Source organism: Oncorhynchus gorbuscha, linkage group LG01 (genome assembly GCF_021184085.1).
Source record: "Oncorhynchus gorbuscha isolate QuinsamMale2020 ecotype Even-year linkage group LG01, OgorEven_v1.0, whole genome shotgun sequence".
NCBI classification, from domain to species: Eukaryota; Metazoa; Chordata; class Actinopteri; order Salmoniformes; family Salmonidae; genus Oncorhynchus; species Oncorhynchus gorbuscha.
In genome coordinates this window covers 37,284,381-37,310,851 of record NC_060173.1, presented here as the reverse complement: position 1 = coordinate 37,310,851, position 26,471 = coordinate 37,284,381, and the positions used below count along the sequence as shown (strand labels likewise).

At 42.3% G+C, this 26,471-nt stretch overlaps 1 protein-coding gene across 2 annotated transcripts; it reads right to left on the bottom strand.

Moving 5' to 3' along the window:
* Positions 1-1,320: 1,320 nt before the first annotated feature.
* chka (choline kinase alpha) lies at positions 1,321-25,528 on the bottom strand. Of its 2 annotated transcripts, XM_046351572.1 has the most exons (12): positions 24,955-25,528; positions 24,445-24,553; positions 21,602-21,655; positions 17,270-17,383; positions 9,295-9,428; positions 8,655-8,759; positions 8,293-8,351; positions 7,311-7,398; positions 4,383-4,491; positions 4,175-4,281; positions 3,665-3,746; positions 1,321-3,251 (listed from the first exon to the last, which is right to left on the bottom strand). In XM_046351572.1, exons 1-12 carry the CDS (start codon positions 25,188-25,190, stop codon positions 3,192-3,194), a joined length of 1,257 nt encoding a protein of 418 aa, XP_046207528.1. In that variant the 5' UTR covers positions 25,191-25,528; the 3' UTR covers positions 1,321-3,191. The 2 variants fall into 2 exon arrangements, with proteins under 2 accessions (XP_046207528.1, XP_046207531.1); XM_046351575.1 differs by lacking the exon at positions 21,602-21,655.
* Positions 25,529-26,471: the final 943 nt, after the last annotated feature.

The following is a 26,471-nucleotide window of genomic DNA, read 5'->3' as shown; positions in this document are numbered from 1 at the left end:
TGATTCTGTGCTCATCCCTGCATGTGGCCAGTAGTCACACCATGATGGGGTCAACAAGAAAAGACAAGGCCAGATCAGATGTGGTGCTGGCATGTTAGCGAAGGTCAACAGGCAGGGGTTGTATTTTAAAACAACAAGGACCACCTGGAGCAAATGTTTTTTTTATTCTGCTCCCAGCTGAAGATTAGAGCCATTCTCCCACCGATATTCTGGCAGCTCTGTGAAATGTTTCCTTTGTAACGTTAGTTTGAACTGGTTGAACGTAAGATCAAGGTCTTTATCAGTGTCATTAATCAAACCTCTGTGTCCTGGAGAATATAATACCTTTAACCCCATTTGTCACCTCAGAGAGATCAATGTGCAAAAAAAGCCAAAGAAGGGGAGAGGAGATGGTGACATGACCACAACAAACCACAGTTACATAATCGCCGAGGACAACGTGGCATATGCCATAAACTGATGAACGCAACAAGATGAAAGATGTGTCATTGGAAGTGAATGTACAACTGCTTTTGTAGAAGGAAGGCAAGGTTTCGAGGAATTACATAACATGTGACTGTCAGCCCATTCTGAGTCATCTTAGCCAGTCATCCAATGGAACTCTAATTGTTCATACACTTATCATTGATCCAGCACTTTGTCTACTTATTATCATACATCATTGACCATGATGGTGCTGGCCACACACAACGCAGAACAACTGTTATGATAGGAACTACAGTATTTCTTATGTTATCTCTCCTTCTTTGTCTTTTTTTTGACAGAGATGAAACAATGTGATTGGCGCAAATCTATGGTACAATGTCACAGTGAATCATATTTCCCCCTCAGTTATACAGACTGATTTGCAAGAATACACGTTTTATTTCTTTATCTTTATTGTAGTACTTGTGCAAAGCAGTAGAAGGTACAGTAAATGTATATAATGAACTTGCCATAGTGGTACATCTTCAAATTACTTGACCCTTGCTATTTACAAGGGAAGAATTTATAAGGTACATATTTTCTTATTTTAGTGTATATCTGCATAGCTATCTTTATAGGTAAGCCAGGCTAAACGTTTGCACTCACAAAATAGAGTAGTTGGGAACCTTTCACAGCATATACAAATTGGACATTCAGTTCAATTATCCATAAGATTACAATATTCATAATCAACAATATTCAGTGTAATGTAGAGGAGCTCCTTCTTCCCTCATGTTTGGATAATCAATCACATGTTATTTGATCTCTGTATTGAATGGCAAAACATGAAATACAGCAAGGATATACTCAGAAAACTGTATGTGACACTGTCAATTACAATTCCATTTGAATACATTTGGATCAATTCTTATTTTATTATCTCAAACTAATAATATAATGAAAGAGAGGTGTAATGTACATACAAATATACACAACATATACCGAAAATGGAATGTAGTTGATCACACAATAATGATATAGCAGGTGTTGAGAAAACAGGAGTGAGATGTGTTTCAACAAGGAAAGAGACAACTTTCTTATTAAGAAAAATACATATTCCATTTAAGGAAAACAATTAAAACGTTATCTTTAAAAATGCAACTGGTCAGGAAAGTGCCACTCATCTCGCTCCCAGGCTAATAGCGTATGAGCATTGGGAAGAAGTGTCTGGTGAATGAGATTGAAGTGCCACTGACATTGTAGCCTACGCAACAATGTAATTTCAAAGTGAAGGCTCATATTTGTTTCAATATTATATTAACCAGATTAAATAAACATGTTTACATAAAACAAATAGAATGATGAAATACAGAATATAAATTCATATTAAAACAGCACTAATTGTCACAGTTTGGTTATGACTTTTTCACCAAAAAAAAGTAAAGTAAATATTTCCAGTCCCCAAACACATTCTAAATATATCATTATACATATTAAAGACCTCTACATGAGGATTTTTTTACAACTTATTTACAGTTCTTCTCACAACTTCATCTGCAACTGTTTACTCCAGCTGAATAGCACAGTAAGCATCTCTATTGTTGGTCTGTTTGAGTTAAAGCTGAGAGCGTTCCTGTTTGCCATTTCCTTACTTATCCAATGTACTATCTGTGATTATATTCAATCAATCAATCAAATGTATTTATAAAGCCCTTCTTACATCAGCTAATGTCACCAGGTGCTGTACAGAAACCCAGCCTAAAACCCCAAACAGCAAGCAATGCAGGTTTAGAAGGACCTGCATTTTCATAATGAATATATCTGTTTGAATACCAATACCATTTCAATGACCTATTCAGAGCTGATATTCTTACTCTACACAATCCCCAGCTATTGTAAGTACAGAGTAGGGTAGTGAGGTAGTGTAGGGTAGTGATTACTACACTCTTAGAACAAAAGGTGCTATCTAGAACCTTAAAAGGGGTTTTCAGCTGTCCGCATAGGAGAACTCTTTGAAGAACCGTTTTTTCGAAGAGTACACTGTGTTTTCAGGTCACATTTATCAGATTATATTTACAGTACTGCAGGTGGGGAATGAATGCTGTTAGCCAGAGACTCACCCATCTAATTGGTGGCTCCAAATATTTCCATATGCAAGTCATCTTAGAGGAAATATTTTTGATAACGAATGAAGGAAAACTGACATGTATAGCATGGATGCAAAAAAAACTAACAATCAATTGAAACTGAGAGTTTCGTTATTTGACGTATGTTTTGAACCTTGCTCTTATGTCACAGAAAATGTACTATTGCCGTTGGGTCACAGATAAGAGATTACTGGGTTTTCAATAAGCAAGGAGTTTTAAGGCTCATTGAGACTTCTGTTCTTTTGAGCTACGCCATAACATTTCCAAACAGGAATGGACTTCCTGCAGATGTAACTTACACCTCCGTTCAGAATGAAGATTTGTATCCCTGACTTAATCTTCCTGATGTTCTTTGAAGAAAAGACAGGCCAAGAACAATCTTGACCCTGTGAGCGTGTGTTATAAAGGAGCGTAGTATTGTGCAAACACTGAGCAGCGATGCATGGGGCACCAAACCAGATATTCATGGTTTCACTTTGGTCCATGCGATACCAACTATAGCGAGCGTTTCATTCCCAAAGCACAGGTTCGCCATTAAAGCATGGTCCTATACCCTGATTGCCTGTCTGCATTATTTTCAATTAAGCGCTGTTAATCCATTCATCCTCCACCTCCTTGTTACAGTATGTGGTCCCTCGCTTAGACCCCCAAGCTCCGTTTCTGCTCAAAGTATGCATCAAACCTGGCCATGGCATACTCCTGTGGACAGACAAAGGAAAGAAAAATATTGGAACATTTGCACAGAATGGATTTCAGACAATGGATAAAGAGAGAGAGAAAAGGAATCCAACTGAAAATCCGCCTCGCACAGTACGTGTGTCAGTTATATATATTTCAGCAAAGAAAGGAAATATAACAGAGATAATCTTTACCAGGTTGACCATGGAAAATATTTGTGTATAGTTCAGAGTAGTCTTTGACACCAAACATAGCAAGGAACACACTGACAGTGCTTTCTGATTGTCTGGGTATACATTGTATGCTTCCATGTGCTGTCTTATGCAACATGCACTTCTCATTTATTTTGTTTGAGGGAGAATGGCTGTGTTTTTGTATATCACACATATAAATGTGTAAAACAAAGGCATGGCAACCAGATAATGGACACTCACCATGTACCCAAACTCAATGGTGGAGATTCTCGCCTGGATCATCGACCACAGACCCCAGAAGAAGTGCGAAGCCAGAGCAAACCTGTGTAATTACCAACAGACAAATGTTTCAATAAAACTGTGGACGAGCACAATGGCAGTATGGTCCATTAAACATACATATGGGTGAACTGAGAAAACCTTTGGTCCATAGCAACTGCCACATGGAAATGTGCTATTTCATCACTACTGGACTGATTGCAGAGTTTTATTTCCCAGGGAGCATTTTACAGTAACCAAGAGGCCCAGTCTGAGGGGTTTATTATTATTATGATTTACTGCTGCTCTCTCAACAGGAGGCCATTCTAAGTACTAAACCACAGGTGTCCTCAGAGTTGTAAAAAAAAACAGTAAGTCAACTTGTCCTCATGTGTCATGATGACTCATATGGTGTGTCAGAGACACGTGAGCAATTTCAACCCTCATTCACATTCCAGCAAAAAGCCTTGGCCACTTCAACGTGGTGCTCACCTGTTGGCTTCCACAAACAGCTCCTCTTTGAGTTTCATCTGGTCTTCAGCGCTCTGATTCACAAATCCCTGCTCAGTCTCTGACAGGTAGCTTCCAATGAAATGTAGCTGAAAAGAGGAACATCAATGTTATTGGCTGTCTTTTGCCTAGAGAGCCACTCATTCAGATTCAGAGGACAAAAAGTCTTCATACGGTCATCCTTACTCACCTGTTGGGCTTTAGTGGGATAATTATTTGAGTTGACATGGAAAAATGGGAACTTGTCATTTGTATAGTCATACATCCATTCACAGAAGTGGTTTCCTATGTCAAATCCCCTGAAAACACAATATGGAGAGAAAAAACATTAACAATGATATCACATTTGCCAGGTCTGCAGTCCTGTCAGTTACACCTGATATTTGATAAGCGTATTTTCAATGTTGCAGAACTGAACATTCTTGCAATGTACATTGCATTGCCACATGGATTGAGGATTATGATTGTTTGGGCTCTTTTCCTTGTATGCCCAAATGAAAACTAGGGCTGCAGTAAAATGTTACCATAGCAAAAGGAAGAGAAATATGAGATTTCTCACAAAGGGAACGAAAATGGGTTGTTCTTTGTGAAGGAAATCACAGCTGCTGCTGTGGAAACCAGACAAGAGGAACAACTTGGAGGATAAACTCTTTCCTAACATTTCTCTACCCCTGGCTGCGGCATTATGGGTTAGTGCTGAAAACCTGTACAGTTCAAACCCTTTCAAGCGAGCCACACCTGCTGCTAAGGAAACCAACTGGGAAGAAAACAGTGGGAAAACAAACAAGATGTGAGTTTGACATGGGCCTCCTAGGACTGTTCTCATTGTGTACAGAAGTCCATGTGACAACCATTTTTTTTGGTATGAATTTTTCTGAACCGTCTCAGTGCTTCTCCTTCCAATAGGGCGATTTCCCTTTAATTCCCAATTAAATAGTTATTATCCTTCCAATAGGGCGCTTTCCCTTTAATTCCCAATTAAATAGCCAGCATCAACTGCGCAAAGGTGGGGTTGTGATGGAGACGACGTAAATGAAGATGTGGTCAACCCTAAGTTCCGAAGCGTCTCTATTCCGTGTGTTTTGTAGCCTAATGGAGTTTTACCCAGGATCGGATCCACTCTTTGCGTCCGTGGACTACACCGCTCAGCGGATTGGATTGTCTGACTGACCGACTACAACCTTTTTGTACACGGTATTTCATTTGTTTTGATGTGATGTATACTGTGATTTATATAGTTCGTTGTAGTTGAGGACTTAGTAAGAGTTGATACGCTTTAAAGATCTGTGGTAAAATAATTGTTATGTTGATTGTATGGTTAATACTGGGTTTACGCTACACTTGAATGAACTGACAAACATTACGTGACAAAGGTCACTTGAGTTCCCTGAACTCCTTTACCGGGCTGGACTCTTTTTAGGCCCGAGGTACAGGACATTTCTGGAGGAACCAGAACTCATTGTGTTATTTTTTTAAATCTCTGAAACTGGAAACACTTATCTCCCTCACTAGCTTTAAGCACCAACTGTCAGAGCAGATTACTGCACCTGTACATAGCCCACCTATAATTTAGCCCAAACAACTACCTCTTTCCCTACTGTATTTATTTTATTTATTTTGCTCCTTTGCACCCCATTATTTTTTGTCTCTACTTTGCACATTCTTCCACTGCAAATCTACCATTCCAGTGTTTTACTTGCTATATTGTATTTACTTTGCCAACATGGCCTTTTTTATCTCACCTCATTTGCTCACATCGTATATAGACTTGTTTATACTGTATTATTGACTGTATCTTTGTTTTACTCCATGTGTAACTCTGTCGTTTTATGTGTCGAACTGCTTTGCTTTATCTTGGCCATGTCGCAATTGTATTAGAACTTGTTCTCAACTTGCCTACCTGGTTAAATAAAGGTGAAATATTATTATGTGTGTAATCATTTGTTGGTAATACAACCCACACAAAATACAGTTGTTTTTGAAGTTCTTTCTAATGTTTTAAGGGTTTATGAAAAGTTTATTTCCATCCTGACTTTTACATAAGTCCGTTTGTATTGGTGTAGACTTGACGGACCAGATGGGACTCATTCCCTTCCAAACCAAAAGGAGAAACCAATGTTTTCTCTGGTAGGCACAACCTACCTGGCACCCCTATAAATAATAACCTCAAGTCAAAACTGTTACAAGCTTCCTAATGGTGCCCTGTTCTACCCTACCATAGAGAACATTGGTTTCTCCTTTTGGTTTGGGAGGGAATGAGTCCCATCTGGTCCGTCAAGAAGGTGAAACCTGATCCGTCTTGAGAGTGACGAGCACATGTGGTGACGTACAATGACTACGAGGGAGCCTGAGGGTCAGGACAGTGGGGGTGGGATGTTTTGACAGAACTAACTAGGCCAATAACAGTGAAGGTCCTTTCTGAGAAATAGGGCACTCAAGCATTCCATGTTTTGCAAAAAAGGCTGTGGTACAGGAAAACCTACAGTAAGAGATTGTGTGGAAGTTCTGGATGGCTTAGTTAGATTCTGAAATAAAACTCAGTAACCCAGATGAAGACAGCTTGCTGCTGAAAAATTGGAGATTTTAAATGAATCTGTGGCTACATTCTTGTCTTTAAACCATGACAAATACAAAATACCAGGGTAAATTCCTTCCATCAATAGCTGTGTTGCAGCAGACATTACATTAGAGTTCCTATGAATATTTCATGAGGCAGAAGCTGTGAATGATAAATGTGAAGGAATATGGTTGGAGAACAGTCAGGGGAGCTTTGGGAATCCACTGTTAGATTCTGTGCATAAAGCTAGCTGGATGATTAGATTGAACAGGTTGTCTGGCTCTGCTCCACCAGCCCAGTCTGCTTGATTCCAGAGATTCAGACACACTCAGAAGGGTGAAAGAATGTCACAATGGATCGGCCATGATTTACCATCTGCCGAGACAGTGTCACCTTGGATAGACACAGCCCTCCCACATCGTACAGTGTGGTCAATGTTTCCTGGCTCTTAGACACCCAAAATGTTGTACATTCACTACAATTTGTGACCAAAGTAGTTGAATCGGTTGAAAAGGAGATGATTACAGTATACACTGACTAGTGCCCTGAGCATGAACACACCTGTAGTTGTAGCTGCTGTATTCAAAGTCAATCAGCATGAGCTTCTGTCTGTCAGTGCCTTCACAACCACTGAGGAGAAGGATATTTCCTAAAGGATGAGTGAATAATTATTACACCACCCACACATACACACAGTAAAACACATTAGCAAGGGATTTCAACGATTTTCTTCACTAGCTTTATACAAACTGCAATACTATGCCTAACAGTGGCCTAGCACAGTTTAACGGGATCTCCGTAAGTTTGGAGCAAGGGCAAAACCCCTCAAAAACATGGGGCATAGAGAAAAATGTGCAGTTTTATAGCTAATTTCATGCTATTCTACACATTTTGCCATGAGGCTGAGAGAAAATTCAGAAGCTTTAAAGCTCATTTCCTGTCATAGGATTGGCCCCCCTGTGGGTGTGTGTGCTATGCCAGTGTACACACTCCTGTGTACACACTTCCCATCCGAAACAGATCAGAACAGTTAGTGCATATATTATGACAAAATTTAGTTGGTTTTGGTCTTTGGCCAGGTTTTTTTAGGCTGTTTGTCCACACAACATTTTATCTCGAGGCAAGCCGAAAATCTACACCCCTTCGTCAGTCATTGGTCAACAGTAGGGATTCTTCAATAAGGTGTTTGTTGCCATTCAACGATAGACAACTTGTTTTCATATACATTTTTTTCACCTGAGAAATACTTCACCAAACATCTTATTTAAATGTAAAATTCTGTGACTAAGATCTCCTCTGCAAAAATGTACAAATGTATGACAGATTTCTTGAGTTATCTTTGATTCCTTCTGACTATTTTCAGGAAGTGTATACTGGCTACAGAGTCACAATATGGACAAACAGTACTATTGTCGCGTTTTCCTTGTTTTTTTAAGCGACAGTCTTTTAAGGGAGTATGCAAGCACACTCGTTCGGTTCGCCTAGCCGGGTTCGGCAAGGTGCCAGCCAAACCGAAGCATGCAGAATCCTTCAGACCCCTTACCTTCTTGACAGTCATTGTGGCAGAAAACCACAGGGGAATGACTGGAGTCCAGCAAAGACCTACAGAGACAAACAAGCCATATTTAAGCAGGTAAAAAGCAGGAGATATAAGTCTCCTAATTCACTGTTTACCCCCAAAAACAGGATGCAAAATGCCAGAACATATTTCAACCATATTTTAATATAATTATTGGTTTATTGTTGTTGACTGGATTCCACACCAATTTAGTGGAAAACACCATATGACTAGTACATAACTGAATTACTGCATATACATGTAATAATGTCCGTTCATGTGTGCTTAGTGTAAATACTGTTGTGTACGTTATGCAGGGACCAGGGTGGATGTGATGTGGGCCTTACTTGAGATTCTCCATCTCCTGGGGCAGGTTACAGCTCATCAGACGGGCAAACTTGAGCAAGTGGGACTCCCTGGTGAAGGTGAGTCTCATCACCTGGTTCAGGTACCTGTGGATGGGGGAAAACATCAGGACAGTCAGGGTACTGTATGTATGGGAACACTGGGATACAAGCTGTTGTAGAGTTTATAGATAAGACGGATATCACTATTTTATCACAGCGATGCACTTCGATGCACAGCACTCGTACAAATCACACATTATTTTGCTGACAAGCAACCTTTCGCTTGTGATTTACCTGAAACTATCCTCAGACCACGACGAAGGTCACTCTGATAAGTGAATCCCTTTAACAACTTAAATGCCTTAAGTGTAAGCAAAGAAGACATTCATAGAACACAGAGGGGGCAATTATTTTTGACCAAGACTGTTATTGCTGTGTAGTTTTACTCTACAAAGACCATAGGAAAACATAATTTGTCTCTCTGTTATCCTCAAACCAGGTGACTAGAGAATCAACCAACAAAAGCAAACTAGCTAACCATTTTGTAAGAGGAGATATTTGTGACAGCTAATGTTTGTTTGGAGTGTGAGGTCAAGTTAGGCAACGAGGGTTTACAGTTTCTAATAAGAGACCAACTCACTTGTCAATAGTTCCAAACAGCCATTTGGGCTCCTTGTTGAAAGGCATCCTCATACCATGGAACTTGGCCATCTTCTCAGCTATTTCAGCAGATATGCTAGGCATGCTCAGCTCATCCGTGTCCAGTTTACGACTCTATTAACACAAAGAGGTCAAGGAAGTAAGGTCTACAAGTCTTAGCTGAATACAGGTTATCTTCATTCCCCTCACGCTGACAGCTTTATGTGCTACAATAAGCAGAAACACCATTACCAATAGACTGCTGACAGTGTTGTCATAAAGAATGGTGGGTATAACCAGTTCCAATGCCCTTAGGCCCTCTAATTTGCTCACTGTCAACCTGACAGTTTAAGATCTTATCAAAGAGGAAGATGTTTAAAGGCCACACGCTTGACCTCTGTGGATTCTTGGTCTCTGAGTACTAGTGAATAACTCAAATGTTTCATTTTTACTGCTATTCTCAAAAATGATTAATAATATACCGGCCATTTCAATAACCCTGTGTGGATCTTCATGCACCATTGACCTGAGAAGAGGAAGAAGGTAGGTCACAGGCTATACATTACCAGTCAAAAGTTTGGACACACCTACTCATTCAAGGGTTTTTCTTTATTTTTACTATTTTCTAAGTTGTAGAATAATAGTGAAGACATGAACACTATGAAATAACACAGATGGAATCATGTAGTAACCAAAAAAGTGTTAAACAAATCAAAACGAATCAAAACTTCTTCCCAAGTAGCCAACCTTTGCCTTGATGACAGCTTTGCACACTCTTGGCATTATCTCAACCAGCTTCACCTAGAATGCTTTTCCAAGAGTCTTGAAGGAATTCCCACATATGCAGAGCACTTGTTGGCTGCTTTTCCTTCACTTTGCGGTCCAACTCATCCCAAACCATCTCAATTGGGTTGAGGTCGGGGGGATTGTGGAGGCCAGGTCATCTGATGCAGCACTCCATCAGTCTCCTTGGTCAAATAGCCCTTACACAGCCTGAAGGTGTGTTTTGGGTCATTGTCCTGTTGAAATTATCCAATTATAGTCCCACTAAGCGCAAACCAGATGGGATGGCGCATGGCTACAGAATATGGTGGTAGCCATGCTGGTAAAGTGTGCCTTGAATTCTAAATAAATCACAGATAGTGTCACCATCAAAGCACCCCCACACCATCACACCTCTTCCTCCATGCTTCACAGTAGGAACCACACATGCGGAGATCATCCTTTCACATACTCTGTGTCTCACAAAGACACAGCGGTTGGTCACTGAGTTAATGAAACAATTTGTCATGTTTTGTCTTAGATTGTCTTGTCATTATGCTTTCCCTTCTGTTCGTTTCCCCCTGCTGGTCTTATTAGGTTCGTTCCCTTTTTTTTATCCCTCTCTCTCCCCCTCCCTCTCTCTCCTCTCTCTATCGTTCCGTTCCTGCTCCCAGCTGTTCCTATTCCCCTAATCATCATTTAGTCTTCCCACACCTGTTCCTTATCTTTTCCCCTGATTAGAGTCCCTATTTCTTCCCTTGTTTTCCGTTCCTGTCCTGTCGGATCCTTATCTATTGTTCACCGTGCTGTGTCTATGTATTGCCCTGTCGTGTCGTGTTTCCCTCAGATGCTGCGTGGTGAGCAGGTGTCTGAGTCTGCTACGTTCAAGTGCCTTCCCGAGGCAACCTGCAGTTCTTGATCAAGTCTCCTGTTTGTTCTCGTCATTACGAGTAGTATTATGCCTTTTGTTTGTAAAGTAACTTTACTGGATTAAATACTCTGTTTTCGCCAAGTCGCTTTTGGGTCCTCATTCACCTGCATAACAGAAGGATCCGACCAAGGAATGGACCCAGCGACTACAGATGCTCGTAACACTGCCGTCGAGATCCAAGGAGCCATGCTCGGCAGACACGAGCAGGAATTGTCTGCTGCTCGCCATGCCGTGGAGAACCTGGCCGCTCAGGTTTCCGACCTCTCTGGACAGTTCCAGAGTCTTCGTCTCGTGCCACCTGTTACTTCCTGGCCTGCCGAGCCTCCGGAACCTAGGGTTAATAACCCACCTTGCTACTCCGGGCAGCCCACGGAGTGCCGCTCCTTTCTCACCCAGTGTGATATTGTGTTCTCTCTCCAACCCAACACATACTCTAGCGAGAGAGCTCGGGTTGCTTACGTCATTTCACTCCTTACTGGCCGGGCTCGAGAGTGGGGCACAGCTATCTGGGAGGCAAGGGCTGATTGTTCTAACAATTACCAGAACTTTAAAGAGGAGATGATTCGGGTTTTTGACCGTTCAGTTTTTGGTAGGGAGGCTTCTAGGGCCCTGGCTTCCCTATGCCAAGGTGATCGATCCATAACGGATTACTCTATAGAGTTTCGCACTCTTGCTGCCTCTAGTGACTGGAACGAGCCGGCGCTGCTCGCTCGTTTTCTGGAGGGACTCCACGCAGTGGTCAAAGATGAGATTCTCTCTCGGGAGGTTCCTTCCAGTGTGGACTCTTTGATTGCTCTCGCCATCCGCATAGAATGACGGGTAGATCTTCGTCACCAAGCTCGTGGAAGAGAGCTCGCGTCAACGGTGTTTCCCTGCTCCGCATCGCAACCATCTCCCTCCTCTGGCTCAGAGACTGAGCCCATGCAGCTGGGAGGTATTCGCATCTCGACCAAGGAGAGGGAACGGAGGATCACCAACCGCCTGTGCCTCTATTGCGGATTTGATGGACATTTTGTCAATTCATGTCCAGTAAAAGGCCAGAGCTCATCAGTAAGCGGAGGGCTACTGGTGAGCGCTACTACTCAGGTCTCTTCATCTAGATCCTGTACTACTATGTCGGTCCATCTACGCTGGACCGGTTCGGGTGCTACATGCAGTGCCTTGATTGACTCTGGGGCTGAGGGTTGTTTCATGGACGAAGCATGGGCTCGGAAACATGACATTCCTTTCAGACAGTTAGACAAGCCTACGCCCATGTTTGCCTTACATTTACATTTACATTTAAGTCATTTAGCAGACGCTCTTAGTCATCTTCCCAGTATCAGATTTGAGACACTACCTTTAACTCTCACAGTATCTGGTAACCACAGTGAGACTATTTCTTTTTTGATTTTTCGTTCACCTTTTACACCTGTTGTTTTGGGTCATCCCTGGCTAGTATGTCATAATCCCTCTATTAATTGGTCTAGTAATTCTATCCTATCCTGGAACGTTTCTTGTCATGTGAAGTGTTTAATGTCTGCCATCCCTCCCATTTCTTCTGTCCCCACTTCTCAGGAGGAACCTGGCGATTTGACAGGAGTGCCGGAGGAATATCATGATCTGCGCACGGTCTTCAGTCGGTCCCGAGCCAACTCCCTTCCTCCTCACCGGTCGTATGATTGTAGTATTGATCTCCTTCCGGGGACCACTCCTCCTCGGGGTAGACTATACTCTCTGTCGGCTCCCGAACGTAAGGCTCTCGAGGATTATTTATCTGTGTCTCTTGACGCCGGTACCATAGTGCCTTCTTCCTCTCCGGCCGGGCGGGGTTCTTTTTGTTAAGAAGAAGGACGGTACTCTGCGCCCCTGCGTGGATTATCGAGGGCTGAATGACATAACGGTTAAGAATCGTTATCCGCTTCCCCTTATGTCATCAGCCTTCGAGATTCTGCAGGGAGCCAGGTGCTTTACTAAGTTGGACCTTCGTAACGCTTACCATCTCGTGCGCATCAGAGAGGGGGGACGAGTGGAAAACGGCGTTTAACACTCCGTTAGGGCATTTTGAGTACCGGGTTCTGCCGTTTGGTCTCGCCAATGCGCCAGCTGTTTTTCAGGCATTAGTTAATGATGTTCTGAGAGACATGCTGAACATCTTTGTTTTTGTCTATCTTGACGATATCCTGATTTTTTCACCGTCACTCGAGATTCATGTTCAGCACGTTCGACGTGTTCTACAGCGCCTTTTAGAGAATTGTCTCTACGTAAAGGCTGAGAAGTGCTCTTTTCATGTCTCCTCCGTTACTTTTCTCGGTTCCGTTATTTCCGCTGAAGGCATTCAGATGGATTCCGCTAAGGTCCAAGCTGTCAGTGATTGGCCCGTTCCAAGGTCACGTGTCGAGTTGCAGCGCTTTTTAGGTTTCGCTAATTTCTATCGGCGTTTCATTCGTAATTTCGGTCAATTTGCTGCCCCTCTCACAGCTCTTACTTCTGTCAAGACGTGTTTTAAGTGGTCCGGTTCCGCCCAGGAGCTTTTGATCTTCTAAAAGAACGTTTTACGTCCGCTCCTATCCTCGTTACTCCTGACGTCACTAGACAATTCATTGTCGAGGTTGACGCTTCAGAGGTAGGCGTGGGAGCCATTCTATCCCAGCGCTTCCAGTCTGACGATAAGGTTCATCCTTGCGCTTATTTTTCTCATCGCCTGTCGCCATCTGAGCGCAACTATGATGTGGGTAACCGTGAACTGCTCGCCATCCGCTTAGCCCTAGGCGAATGGCGACAGTGGTTGGAGGGGGCGACCGTTCCTTTGTCGTTTGGACAGACCATAAGAACCTTGAGTACATCCGTTCTGCCAAACGACTTAATGCCCGTCAAGCTCGTTGGGCGTTGTTTTTCGCTCGTTTCGAGTTTGTGATTTCTTACCGTCCGGGTAGCAAAAACACCAAGCCTGATGCCTTATCCCGTCTGTTTAGTTCTTCTGTGGCTTCTACTGATCCCGAGGGGATTCTTCCTTATGGGCGTGTTGTCGGGTTGACAGTCTGGGGAATTGAAAGACAGGTTAAGCAAGCACTCACGCACACTGCGTCGCCGCGCGCTTGTCCTAGTAACCTCCTTTTCGTTCCTGTTTCCACTCGTCTGGCTGTTCTTCAGTGGGCTCACTCTGCCAAGTTAGCTGGTCATCCCGGTGTTCGAGGCACTCTTGCGTCTATTCGCCAGCGCTTTTGGTGGCCGACTCAGGAGCGTGACACGCGCCGTTTCGTGGCTGCTTGTTCGGACTGCGCGCAGACTAAGTCGGGTAACTCTCCTCCTGCCGGTCGTCTCAGACCGCTCCCCATTCCTTCTCGACCATGGTCTCACATCGCCCTAGACTTCATTACCGGTCTGCCTTTGTCTGCGGGGAAGACTGTGATTCTTACGGTTGTCGATAGGTTCTCTAAGGCGGCACATTTCATTCCCCTCGCTAAACTTCCTTCCCCTAAGGAGACGGCACAAATCATTATCGAGAATGTGTTCAGAATTCATGGCCTCCCGTTAGACGCCGTTTCAGACAGAGGCCCGCAATTCACGTCACAGTTTTGGAGGGAGTTCTGTCGTTTGATTGGTGCGTCCGTCAGTCTCTCTTCCGGGTTTCATCCCCAGTCTAACGGTCAAGCAGAGAGGGCCAATCAGACGATTGGTCGCATACTACGCAGCCTTTCTTTCAGAAACCCTGCGTCTTGGACAGAACAGCTCCCTGGGCAGAATACGCTCACAACTCGCTTCCTTCGTCTGCTACCGGGTTATCTCCGTTTCAGAGTAGTCTGGGTTACCAGCCTCCTCTGTTCTCATCCCAGCTTGCCGAGTCCAGCGTTCCCTCCGCTCAAGCGTTTGTCCAACGTTGTGAGCGCACCTGGAGGAGGGTGAGGTCTGCACTTTGCCGTTACAGGGCACAGACTGTGAGAGCCGCCAATAAACGCAGGATTAAGAGTCCAAGGTATTGTTGCGGCCAGAGAGTGTGGCTTTCCACTCGCAACCTTCCTCTTACGACAGCTTCTCGTAAGTTGACTCCGCGGTTCATTGGTCCGTTCCGTGTCTCCCAGGTCGTCAATCCTGTCGCTGTGCGACTGCTTCTTCCGCGACATCTTCGTCGCGTCCATCCTGTCTTCCATGTCTCCTGTGTCAAGCCCTTTCTTCGCACCCCCGTTCGTCTTCCCTCCCCCTCCCGTCCTTGTCGAGAGCGCACCTATTTACAAGGTACGTAAGATCATGGACATGCGTTCTCGGGGACGGGGTCACCAATACTTAGTGGATTGGGAGGGTTACGGTCCTGAGGAGAGGAGTTGGGTTCCGTCTCGGGACGTGCTGGACCGTTCACTTATTGATGATTTCCTCCGTTGCCGCCAGGATTCCTCCTCGAGTGCGCCAGGAGGCGCTCGGTGAGTGGGGGTACTGTCATGTTTTGTCTTAGATTGTCTTGTCATTATGCTTTCCCTTCTGTTCGTTTCCCCTGCTGGTCTTATTAGGTTCGTTCCCTTTTTCTATCCCTCTCTCTCCCCCTCCCTCTCTCTCCTCTCTCTATCGTTCCGTTCCTGCTCCCAGCTGTTCCTATTCCCCTAATCATCATTTAGTCTTCCCACACCTGTTCTTATCTTTTCCCTGATTAGAGTCCCTATTTCTTCCCTTGTTTTCCGTTCCTGTCCTGTCGGATCCTTATCTATTGTTCACCGTGCTGTGTCTATGTATTGCCCTGTCGTGTCGTGTTTCCCTCAGATGCTGCGTGGTGAGCAGGTGTCTGATCTGCTACGTTCAAGTGCCTTCCCGAGGCAACCTGCAGTTCTTGATCAAGTCTCCTGTTTGTTCTTTACGAGTAGTATTATGCCTTTTGTTTGTAAAGTAACTTTACTGTAACTTTTTCTCCTTTCCTGTCGGATCCATCTATTGTTCCTCGTTCCCTATGTATAAGATTATGGACATGCGTTCTGGGGGCGGGGTCACCAATACCTAGTGGATTGGGAGGGTTACGGTCCTGAGGAGAGGAGTTGGGTTCCGTCTCGGGACGTGCTGGACCGTTCGCTCATCGATGATTTCCTCCGTTGCTTCCTCCTCGAGTGCGCCAGGAGGCCTGAGTGGGGGGTACTGTCATGTTTGTCATTTATTGTCATGTCTTGTCCCTGTGCTCCCCATGCTATTCGTTTCCCTCTGCTGGTCTTGTTTGGTTCTATCCCTCTCTCTCCCCTCCCTCTCTCACTCTCTCGCTCTTCTTCTCTCTGTCGTCCCGTTCCTGCTCCCAGCTGTTCCTATTCCCTAATCATCATTTAGTCTTCCCACACCTGTTCCCGATCCTTTCCCTGATTAGAGTCCCTATTTATTCCTTTATGATCCGTTCCTGTCCCGTCGGTTCCTTGTATTGTATTCACCATGCTGTGATTGCGTTTCGCCCTGTCCTGTCGTGTTTTTGCCGTGATTGTGTATCACCCTGTCCTGTCGTGTTTTGTGCCTTCATCAGATGCTGCGTGTGAGCAGGTGTCTCAGTCGACTTGCGCCTTGCAGTCTGTGGCCGCTTCTCCAGTTGTTTTCCCCTCTACAAATCTAGAGGATTTCTGTTATTCCGTTTTGGACTTTAATAAACTCTGTTTCTGTTAAGTCGCGTTTGGGTCCTCTTTCACCTGCATGACAGAACCACACATTCGGATATCATCCTTTCACATACTCTGTGTCTCACAAAGACACAGCGGTTGGTCACTGAGTTAATGAAACAATTAACATCCCATCATGCTTAGGGTCATGTATAAAATGCCCAGTTGCCCATTATTTACGGTACCATGGCTAGAAGAAGAAATCTCAGTGACTCTCAAATGAGCATAGGGAATTTACAGGGTGTGAGTGTGCTCGCGGGTTTGTGTTTATTTTATTTAGGCAGTTACCTGTACATCATACAAGCAAAACCCGTGATTCAGATAGAACATGACTATTCTGATGGTCTATACCGATTTAAATTCAAACTGTCTAGCCTAGGCGTGGGTTGAATTTAGCAAGAGAACTCTCGCTATGGGAGAATGCCTGGGCAACGTGGGCGTGTATTAAATTGACCAATAATTAAATTCAACGTCAAGCTATTTTTGCCACTTTAAGTAGGGAATATATTTAGCATGGTTCATGTATTCCCTTTTCTATCAATTAAACACACATCATTGAACAAAACACACACAGACACATGCAAAGATCCAGACACCTATACGCACGCATGCACACAAGCAAGCATGCAATCACATAGTCATTAATGATTTTTTCAATGATTATCACTCCACATAGAGTAACTTACTGGGACAAACTGCTCCAGTCTGCCCTGAGGGAAGATGCCAAAGAGTTTGGGCCCAAGCTCCCGCTCAGCCAGAATGGCAAACATCACACTCTCCAGCACCATGGCCTCAGCACCCTGCAGACACAGAGAACAGGAATTAGCATGCACACAAACAGATAGCTGAATGAGAGAAGGTTGTGGTTGTTGACTTCTCCTATTAAACCTTGTGATTGTCAATCACTGCTGCCTTGCACAATCAACCCCGTCCTTAGAAATTATGAGGTTAAATGACTTAGTCATTGGTTAATGCTTTCATGGCAACCGGACGTGAGGACAATTAATAGGATGAGCTGGATGACTGCAGCCAAACTGTGGTCCATTGTTAGCTGAAACTGTCCGCAACTACCACCATCAGGTGGGGGTCAGTTGGACAGACACTCATTCAATTCCATAGGATTAAATGAGGAACATCTTAGACAGAGGAAGCTGATGATGAGCACATGACCTTGCGGCTGTCTGGAAGAGATGGGAGTATTTCTTTTCCAGGGATCTAGCATTCACAATTGATAAATCAACTATACACAGATCCAGATCTTTGAGGCATGTTAACTGTAAAATGTAAAATGGCTACCTCAATTAAACAAATTACAATCCCAACTCTGTCAGTGAATTGGCAGGTATTTTAATCCGTCATGGTGGTAGGTTTAAAAGCAGATTTGGACCAGACGGGAGAATTGAGTTGCGTTCCACATGATGAGAATGATAAAACAAGGGGCCAATTGTACTGACAGAGGCAGAGCCTGCCAACAGCATCAATCGGTAATTGTGGCTGCTTAACCGAAGAAGACACCTGGGCTTTTCTACTGGGGAGGAAAAATGGTGTCAGGAGCAATTATCTGAGGCCAGAGCTCGGATATAGCTAGCATTCAAAAGATAGGCCCACAAAAAAATATGTTAACTTACAAATACATCTATGTTAGCACTTCTAAATACAGGGTCCTTGTTACGGGGTAGTTATTAATGAAAGTACATAAAAAAAATATTACTAATAACTATTTCCAATGTTACACTGTACAGTAGCAACTCTAATAATAACCCATAGCACTGGGTGCAATCCAAATGGTGCCCTTATCTAGGTCTAGTGTAACCTGCTATGAGCTGGCAGTGACCTGTGGACTCTGACAGTTGGCCAAGGAATGTGCTAAGTGGTGCACTTCAAAGTGGCTTGGCGCTTCCTGTCGGAAACCAGATAGGAGGAAAACAGATCATAGTAGTGCATTGCTTATGACCTGTTGTATGTACTGTGGACCGACCTCATATGACTATAGACATGGGAAAAACATTATTAGTCAATAATCAATGACAGCATGGGGGTATTCTATAGTCCTCATCTAAGATAGCTTTCCCTCTAGTCAAAAGAGAGATATTGTGATCATCTGTAGGGACAGTATATCCACTGTGTGGATGTCTTGCCTTAAAAGGGGTGAGACCCATCAACCATAGACAATATACGTATATGAAACCATAATGGCCCTTGGTTTGGCAGACCTAAAAAAAAAACTAAGCCAAACTCTGCAAGTATTCGTATACATTGGCACATTTACAGATGGGCTCTGTAGTGCGGATAAATGACAAATGCAAATCTGCTCAACGTATTATCTCTGTTATAATGATCATCCTGACACACATCGTGGCCTTGCAGCCTGTATGTAGGTCTATGTGTTCAGTGCATTTCTATGTCCAGAAAGTCCCTCTAAAAGTGGGTCAGCAGCCAGCCTCAGTTTTCCAATTACTTTTATTTAACCTATTTCTATGACCTACTGGTCAACGGCAACCTAACAGGTTGTCAAATTAAACTGGCTAAGTAGCCTACTTTTCAGGTTAATAATCAGCAATGCTATCTACTGGTCTGTTGACATTGTTGTGAAATTGTTCATCATTCCATTCCGCCAACCTTCCTCATAATTGAAAAAAATTAAAAGTGAATTTTTGAATGGCTATCACTTCCTTTGTTGCAACTCAATATATGATTTGTAAATTGAAAAACTTGATTACATTTATTCTGTGAAACAGGAAGGAAAACAATGAAGTGTTCCTTTTAGCAGGATGCCATAGTCCACTGTGGCCTGTCCTATTGTTAACACTACTATCCTGAGAAATGGAAGGAAATCACACTTCCTCAAAAACACTACTGAGGTCCATGTTTCATAATGTTGACAAAATAATGTATTTGGAAAATCATGTCACTTTTCTAGCCTTAGATTTGTTTCCCTGTAGCTCTGACCTGGATATCTGTGCATGTGGATAACAAGACAGATAGCAATAATGAACTCAATCAGTAGTAACCATAGCCATGGGTAATGATACCTCTATTGACTGAAAATAAGATTGATCATATTCCACCACCTTAACAAAAATCATTGTTGACAAATGTGTGAATGAACTCCTTAGTTTCACAACGCTCTCACCTTCTGTAATATAAATGAAGCATGAATAGTTTCAATGCTAATTTGAAAATTCAGCTAAAAACACATTAACAGTAGGTTCAATGTCACAGTACCATCCCCTGAATATCACTTCCCCTCCTTCTACCCCCTGTGTACCATGGCTGCGGTCACATGACCAAGGCACAGCAGCTGTGGGGATTTTCCAGTTGAAGCTCCAGTTATGAGCAATGTTCCCTCATTCCTGTGCTCAAGCAGAATAAATATCAAACCACCAAGAGAAGCACAAGATTGAACCTCACTCAACTTTCTAGAGTTTTCCCCGTTAGTTAACACTATCAACGTTTCCCTTTATTGTGGAAATTGTGATCGAATCAACGCAATATTCGCCACTTTCAATGTAACATACCGAAACTAAACTAACTATGCAAGACTTAGTATGCAAGACTTAGTATGCAAAACTAACTATGCAAGAATTTTGTAGAATTCTGTTACTACCCATACTATCTACACAGACCGGTGCGACATAACCAATCAGAGCTGCAGTAGGTCTATATGCAAATAGACCATTGCCATATATGGTCCTATGACATTTACTTTGAACTGGACTATTTACAGCATGAGCGGTCCTGAGTAGATAAACTTGTTTTGGGATTAAAGAGAGGTGCATGTACCCACTTGTGCACATTTTGTTAATATCCTTTGGTAGTTAGTGAGTTATTAGTCCAGTTATAGATCATTTGTAGTCAGCTATAGGGGAGTGATTGCTACATGTCTAGCCATCTTTGAAAAGCAAGTCAGTTAAAGAGCTTTTATTGTCTTAAAGGGGCAGTGTTGTATGTTCACACAGGCTTGAATATGCTAAGTAGCCAATAGGCAGAGGGTAGCATCATTTGTCTGACTCTCTGTAATAATGGTTTGGGCCTACAATATGATCAAATAGCCACAGTAGCCTGCTTGGCCACTGTTAAAACTGTGACTTAAAGTGGGTACAGCCTCTGTGTTCACAGTAAACGCGCACTGGAGGTTGCACAGAATTTTCACAACGTTCAAATTTGCCCTCAGCAGATCTCAAATTTGCTCAGTGCTGAAAAAATGTTGAGGGAACATTGGTTATGTGTGGTGTGTTCACTATTACTGGAATTAGTCATCATATAAAGGTGAGAGTCTATGGTAGAGCATGGCGCTTGTAACGCCAGGGTAGTGGGTTCGATCCCCGGGACCACCCATACGTAGAATGTATGCACACATGACTGTAAGTCGCTTTGGATAAAAGCGTCTGCTAAATGGCATATATTATTATTATTATTATTAAGTATGCCACGTTGTTCTCAAACTGTATTTTGAAAACCTAATTGCCAATCTTGTTGTCAATTTGAACTTATTTCAAGACAATATAGGGCAAAGGCCATAAACATGCAAATGAAGGCTAAGGAGCGGTGAGGTTTACGAGGGGACAGACTGGCTAGCCAAGCTAGGATTAGCCTCTATAGGATCAAACTCTATGTGACTCTCATGCAAAAGATAGTAATTGCAGATTTACGCAATGACATCATGAATATTAATGTTTACCCTCTTTTTATCTTGCTATCATCAACTGACTAACAGGGTCACCTCAATCCAAAGAGATGACTCAACAGTGCTATTCTTTTACACCATTTTACACCATCCAGTTGGGAGAAAGGACTGGGATTGACATTTTTCAAAGTGATCACTAAGTCCATTGGCAATTACTAAAACCTTTGATGCTAAACTATACAGACTAATTTGATCACAAACTCCAGAAAATGTATACAAAAACATAGTATCGAGGCCAGAACAATGACACATGCTGTGGGGTTATTTTCACAATCAGATAGCAAATCTAACTAATAGTCTGGTTAAATCACCTTTGCCATTAGTTACTTACTTGAAAGAGATTTTCTTTGTTTGACTGTCTGGGCTCCCCCTTATTACAGGACATCTATCAATGAAAGAAAAAGCAAGAAACTAACCATGAGTACATGTATTTTCTCAAAAGACACATCATGCTACATAGCATTCTCACAGAGTACAGTATAGTCCCCAAGTCTGATGGCCAAAGAGGCAATAGGAAAGCTCTCAGTGCCTTTAACAACCTCCTTGTTGAGAAAGTAAAGTTGTAGAAACAGAAACAAGCTCTCGCTCTCTCTCTCTCTGAAAGGCATCTATTATCTTCTGATCAAGGCAGCTGGCACTGACTGTATGCTTTGGTTTAAAATGCAGATATTGACATTGTTGTCCTATCTATGAACTAGCACTTTTAATATTTTCTCCTCTGAGGACACTCGGTTACTCCACGAATTTCTGAGTAATTAATTAAATGAGGTATTTGATAAGACAGCAGTGTATTTTATCTGTGCATGTGCTAGCTCCAGCTTAGCGAGCCTCCCTCTGTAGTTCAGAACAACTGAATGTATACGTGCGTCGTAGAAATCATTTTCACATATAAACTTTACATGTCCGAACTCAGAATCAAATATTCTTCCCCAAAATAACTGTCGCTGTGGAAGAAGGTTGATTTTGATTGCCAATGTTCTGTATTTATCCGAGTGCCACCAGGTTGCCTGATTTCACGTGTCCATGTAAACAGGATTATTAGGGAAATCGTTCTTTTGCACAGCATGTAAACGGTTTAATCGAACTATGATATTAATCTGACTATCCACAATAATCACATTATTGTGTGCATGTAACCATGTAACCACTCATACGCCGGATTGGCGCGCATTCAACAAATCTGATCTAACAAAGTGGATATTTGTCAAATCTGTCATGATTGATGTGTAACAGGCCCACGATGTGGGAACTAAAGTCTGATTTGGATATTTGTCTCGTTTTGCTGCATAACATTTAGAAGTGGTCTCTTTACAGGTTTAGAAGAAGTGACTGCTAAATGCTAACTCTCTTTCGTATAAGCTGGTATCATAGCTAGCATACATAATTTGGTGGTGGTAGTCAGTCATTTTTAACTGTAATGAAGTTGACATTAACATGTATTGGGGTTGAAATCCATACAAGCATTATACTATTCAACATAGTGTGAAATAGACATATAAACAATAGCCTAAATGTAGGCTAATTTTGCTGGATGAGGAGATTCGGGGCTCTTTCCCCCATGCATTTCCATGGCATTTTCATTGTTTTGGTAAAGTTCAATTGATCTCTTTACCACATGTATTATCAATTAAAAAAACTCAAACTACTTGAGTCTATAATGAATAGATATTAATATTCCATTCTATTCGATTCTTACAATAGTCGTGGATGCTTTACATCTCCTGGCTTATTGTAAATGTTTAATTAATGGGCCCTCCAGTTCCAAATCGTGTATTACTTCTTACTAGAAATGTGGCATGTCTCTTTTATTTTCTATTTCATAGTGTTACTTCAATCATTTATCACTGAACTGTTTTAGAGCAGAGTAGTTGCTTTTGTCATCCCCATCCAACTACATGAACATCCAGTTCTTTGTCAGCTTGACTGAATCTTGACCTGGATTTTCTGGTCATCTAAATTTAGTCAGGAGGTTAACTTGGGGTTGCCCTAACTAGCCTACCATCATGTGACCTATGAGTAATGTAGTGTGGACCAACTGACACATCATCAGGAACTATATCATCCTGTGTCCTTTGGCTGTAGCTCATGATGCACACACTAAACTAAAATATATCACTGGTTGTTATCATTATCATTATCATCACGAGTTGGTAGAGTAGCCTAGTGGTTAGAGTGTTGGACTAGTAACCAAAAGGTTGCAAGTTCAAATCCCCGAGCTGACAAGACACAAATCTGTTGTTCTGCCCCAGAACAGGCAGTTACTGTTCCTAGGCCGTCATTGAAAATAAGAATTTGTTCTTAACTGACTTGCCTAGTTGAATAAAGTTTTATTTTATTTTATTTTAAATACAGCGCAACACCTTACATATTAATTGCTATCAGGTGAGCTCCTATTGATTTACACCTGGAGTTCTCCTTTGTATCACTATGGTATTTAACAACTTACTTCCAATATGAAAATAAAAGGATAGGAGAGGTAAAAAAAAACATTCCCCCCATATCTTCACAAGTGCATCACTTCACAAGCTGACTTCCATAACAATGTGGGTGAACATTGTTGAGGACAATACTGAGACTTCAGGGATCGCATACTGTACCGTGTATGGTATGGTGGAATCACCTGGAAACAAGTGTGCTCAAGGCACGCTCCTTTTGGAAGGCCTACGGCAAAAAACATACGCATGTACAGCCATGGTGGTACATCACACCACAACAACAGAAACACACACACACACACACACACAGACACAGCTTGAGCCACCATAGACCATGCCATCATGTGGGTATTTACCCCAAAGGACCTTTCAAAGATGTTTGAGGAAGAAGATACATCTCCTTTCCCTTCTGTCCAACCCCAAATTCCAGCAGCAAAGCAAAGACCCCTTCAGCCTGTTCAGAACCTCTCAGGGAATACATGTAAGCTATGTATTTTCCTAAACTTTTATATTATCACATTCTATTATATTCTAAAGCATGACCAGAAAATCTGAGTAAATCAAATTGTACTTTCAAGGGTCCAAGAGTGGACCTTTTCGGTAGGCTACGCATTTAGCCTAAAGAACATTGATTACATTTTCAGATTGAGAACCAGGACGTTTTTAATTAAACTGAAGAGAAAAAAAGGTAAGATGTGACTGACTCACTCAACATTGAATTGTCTGTTGTCATACACACCTGTAGAATAGCTCCATACAGGCGCAAGAGGACGTTGCGGGGTTCATCACCTACACTGGTTTGGATGTCGGGTAGGGCGCAGAGGAAGAGCTTGTTGCTGAGGCCACCCCTGTCACAACGTCACAAAAAAACTAATGAAGCTCATAAAAGCCTCACATTTCCCTATCTCCAGCGTGTACACATTAGACCAATGGCTGTGGCGACTTAAATTACGGTTTTATTCTAGGATAGAAAGCCCATAAATAAGAAGTGATGCTTTGAAAACAAACACACACAATACAATCCCATATAGGCAAAGCTACCATTTTAATTTGAAATAACATTAGGTGTAACCCAGTATCGAATTCTCTGCTTACTAACCCCATCATGACCATTAATTTAAATTACAGGGCGAGAAAATGTGGCCTATATGCAGTTGCAAACGCAGCAACTGTTTATCTGTGTAGTAGAGGCTGTATGACAAATAAATAGCGATAAATAATGGTGAATGTCCTCAAAGAACACATCTACCTTATTATGCTGATTTGAAAATCCTCTTCTGCCACCGTTTTCCACGCACCGTGGAGAAAATCTTTGCACCATAAATACGCCTTGCGCTTCGTGTCCTGGTCGGGCTCATCCGGCCGGATGATTTCCTTGCATTCATCCTCAGTGTCTGGCTGGACCTCAAGTGCGTTTTCAGTGACCAACAAACCCAAGGCCATAGAAGGGGAGGATGACACCCCGTTGATAAATTTAGTCTTCATTTGGTCTTAAAATGAATACTAAATAGCGAACAGTTATGAATTAATTAGATTAAAGTAAATTTATAATTACGCAGTCTTGCGTTGAGGAAGAAAAATATACGATTTGCTTTCAAGCAATGTATCTTTAATCCCCAGCAAAACAATAACACGCGTCCGTTTTATTCAGACAGCAGAATAAACAGGTTCGTTCCGTGGCAAGAAATGAAGACTGAAGAGAGACTTGCTGGTTGAGTCAGGCAATAGGTTGAAATCGAGGGGATTTGCATCTACACGTCATACTACCGCACTCATTCTCTCCTCTCATTGGTTGGCACGGGCACGTCCTTTCACGAGCAAACAAAGCCAACCCAGCACCATTTCCCATGCACAATGAAAGCCTCCTTGTAGTTATTTCGCAAATGATAGATAGCAAACCATTGTCCTCTTGCTATTGCTTTTATCCGTGAAAAACAATTATTCTGTTTGCCAGAGTGGTGGGCAGACAACTGACTTTATGCCATGCCATGAATTATGCTTTTGTTATTCAAGATCGAATTCAACAAGACTTTCTAAAAAACAGTTTACACCTCAACGGGAGACTTCTGGGAATTTCATATTTTCACAATGCATTTCCTACAAATGTTGTGACTATGTAATGTTTGTGCTGATCTGTGTGCACAAAAGGGTCAATTAATATGGCAAAAGCTGAGGTCAAGTCTGTGTACCCAAGTAGTGTAGACTTCAAATGCTATTTGTCCCATTACCCATTCTCAAGTATCAACTCTCACTAAAAAACACTACATATTATTTGAAGACACCCCCTACAGTTTACAAATAATGTAGGGCAGCCAAATCTGTTTGGCCTTCTTGCCAGGTCATCCTCGCAAAATAGGTTTTTAATCTCAATGGGTCTTACCTGGCTAAATAAAGGTTAAATTTAAAAAACATATCCTATATTTCAGGGAATTCACATGATCTTCATGGGGGCAGCAATTAAGAATGGAAACTAAGGTTCCAGAAAGTTCCTCGATTTGACCACGTCTCCTTAAAGAGCAGCGAAGTGCATCAGGTCAGGAAGACATTACATTTGGAAGTAAACTTTAATTTGAGTACTCAAACTGTAAAATAAAAACAAGATTTTGTGATTTGCATAATAAACTACATTCACCAGAAATAAGCACAAGTTTACTATTGTTTTTCTTTTCCAAAGTAGATGAATGTTAAGAAAAACAAAGTTATAGAAAACACAGCCATGTTTTATCAAACTCAGCTGTAATTCTCAACATTAAGCAAGCAACTCAA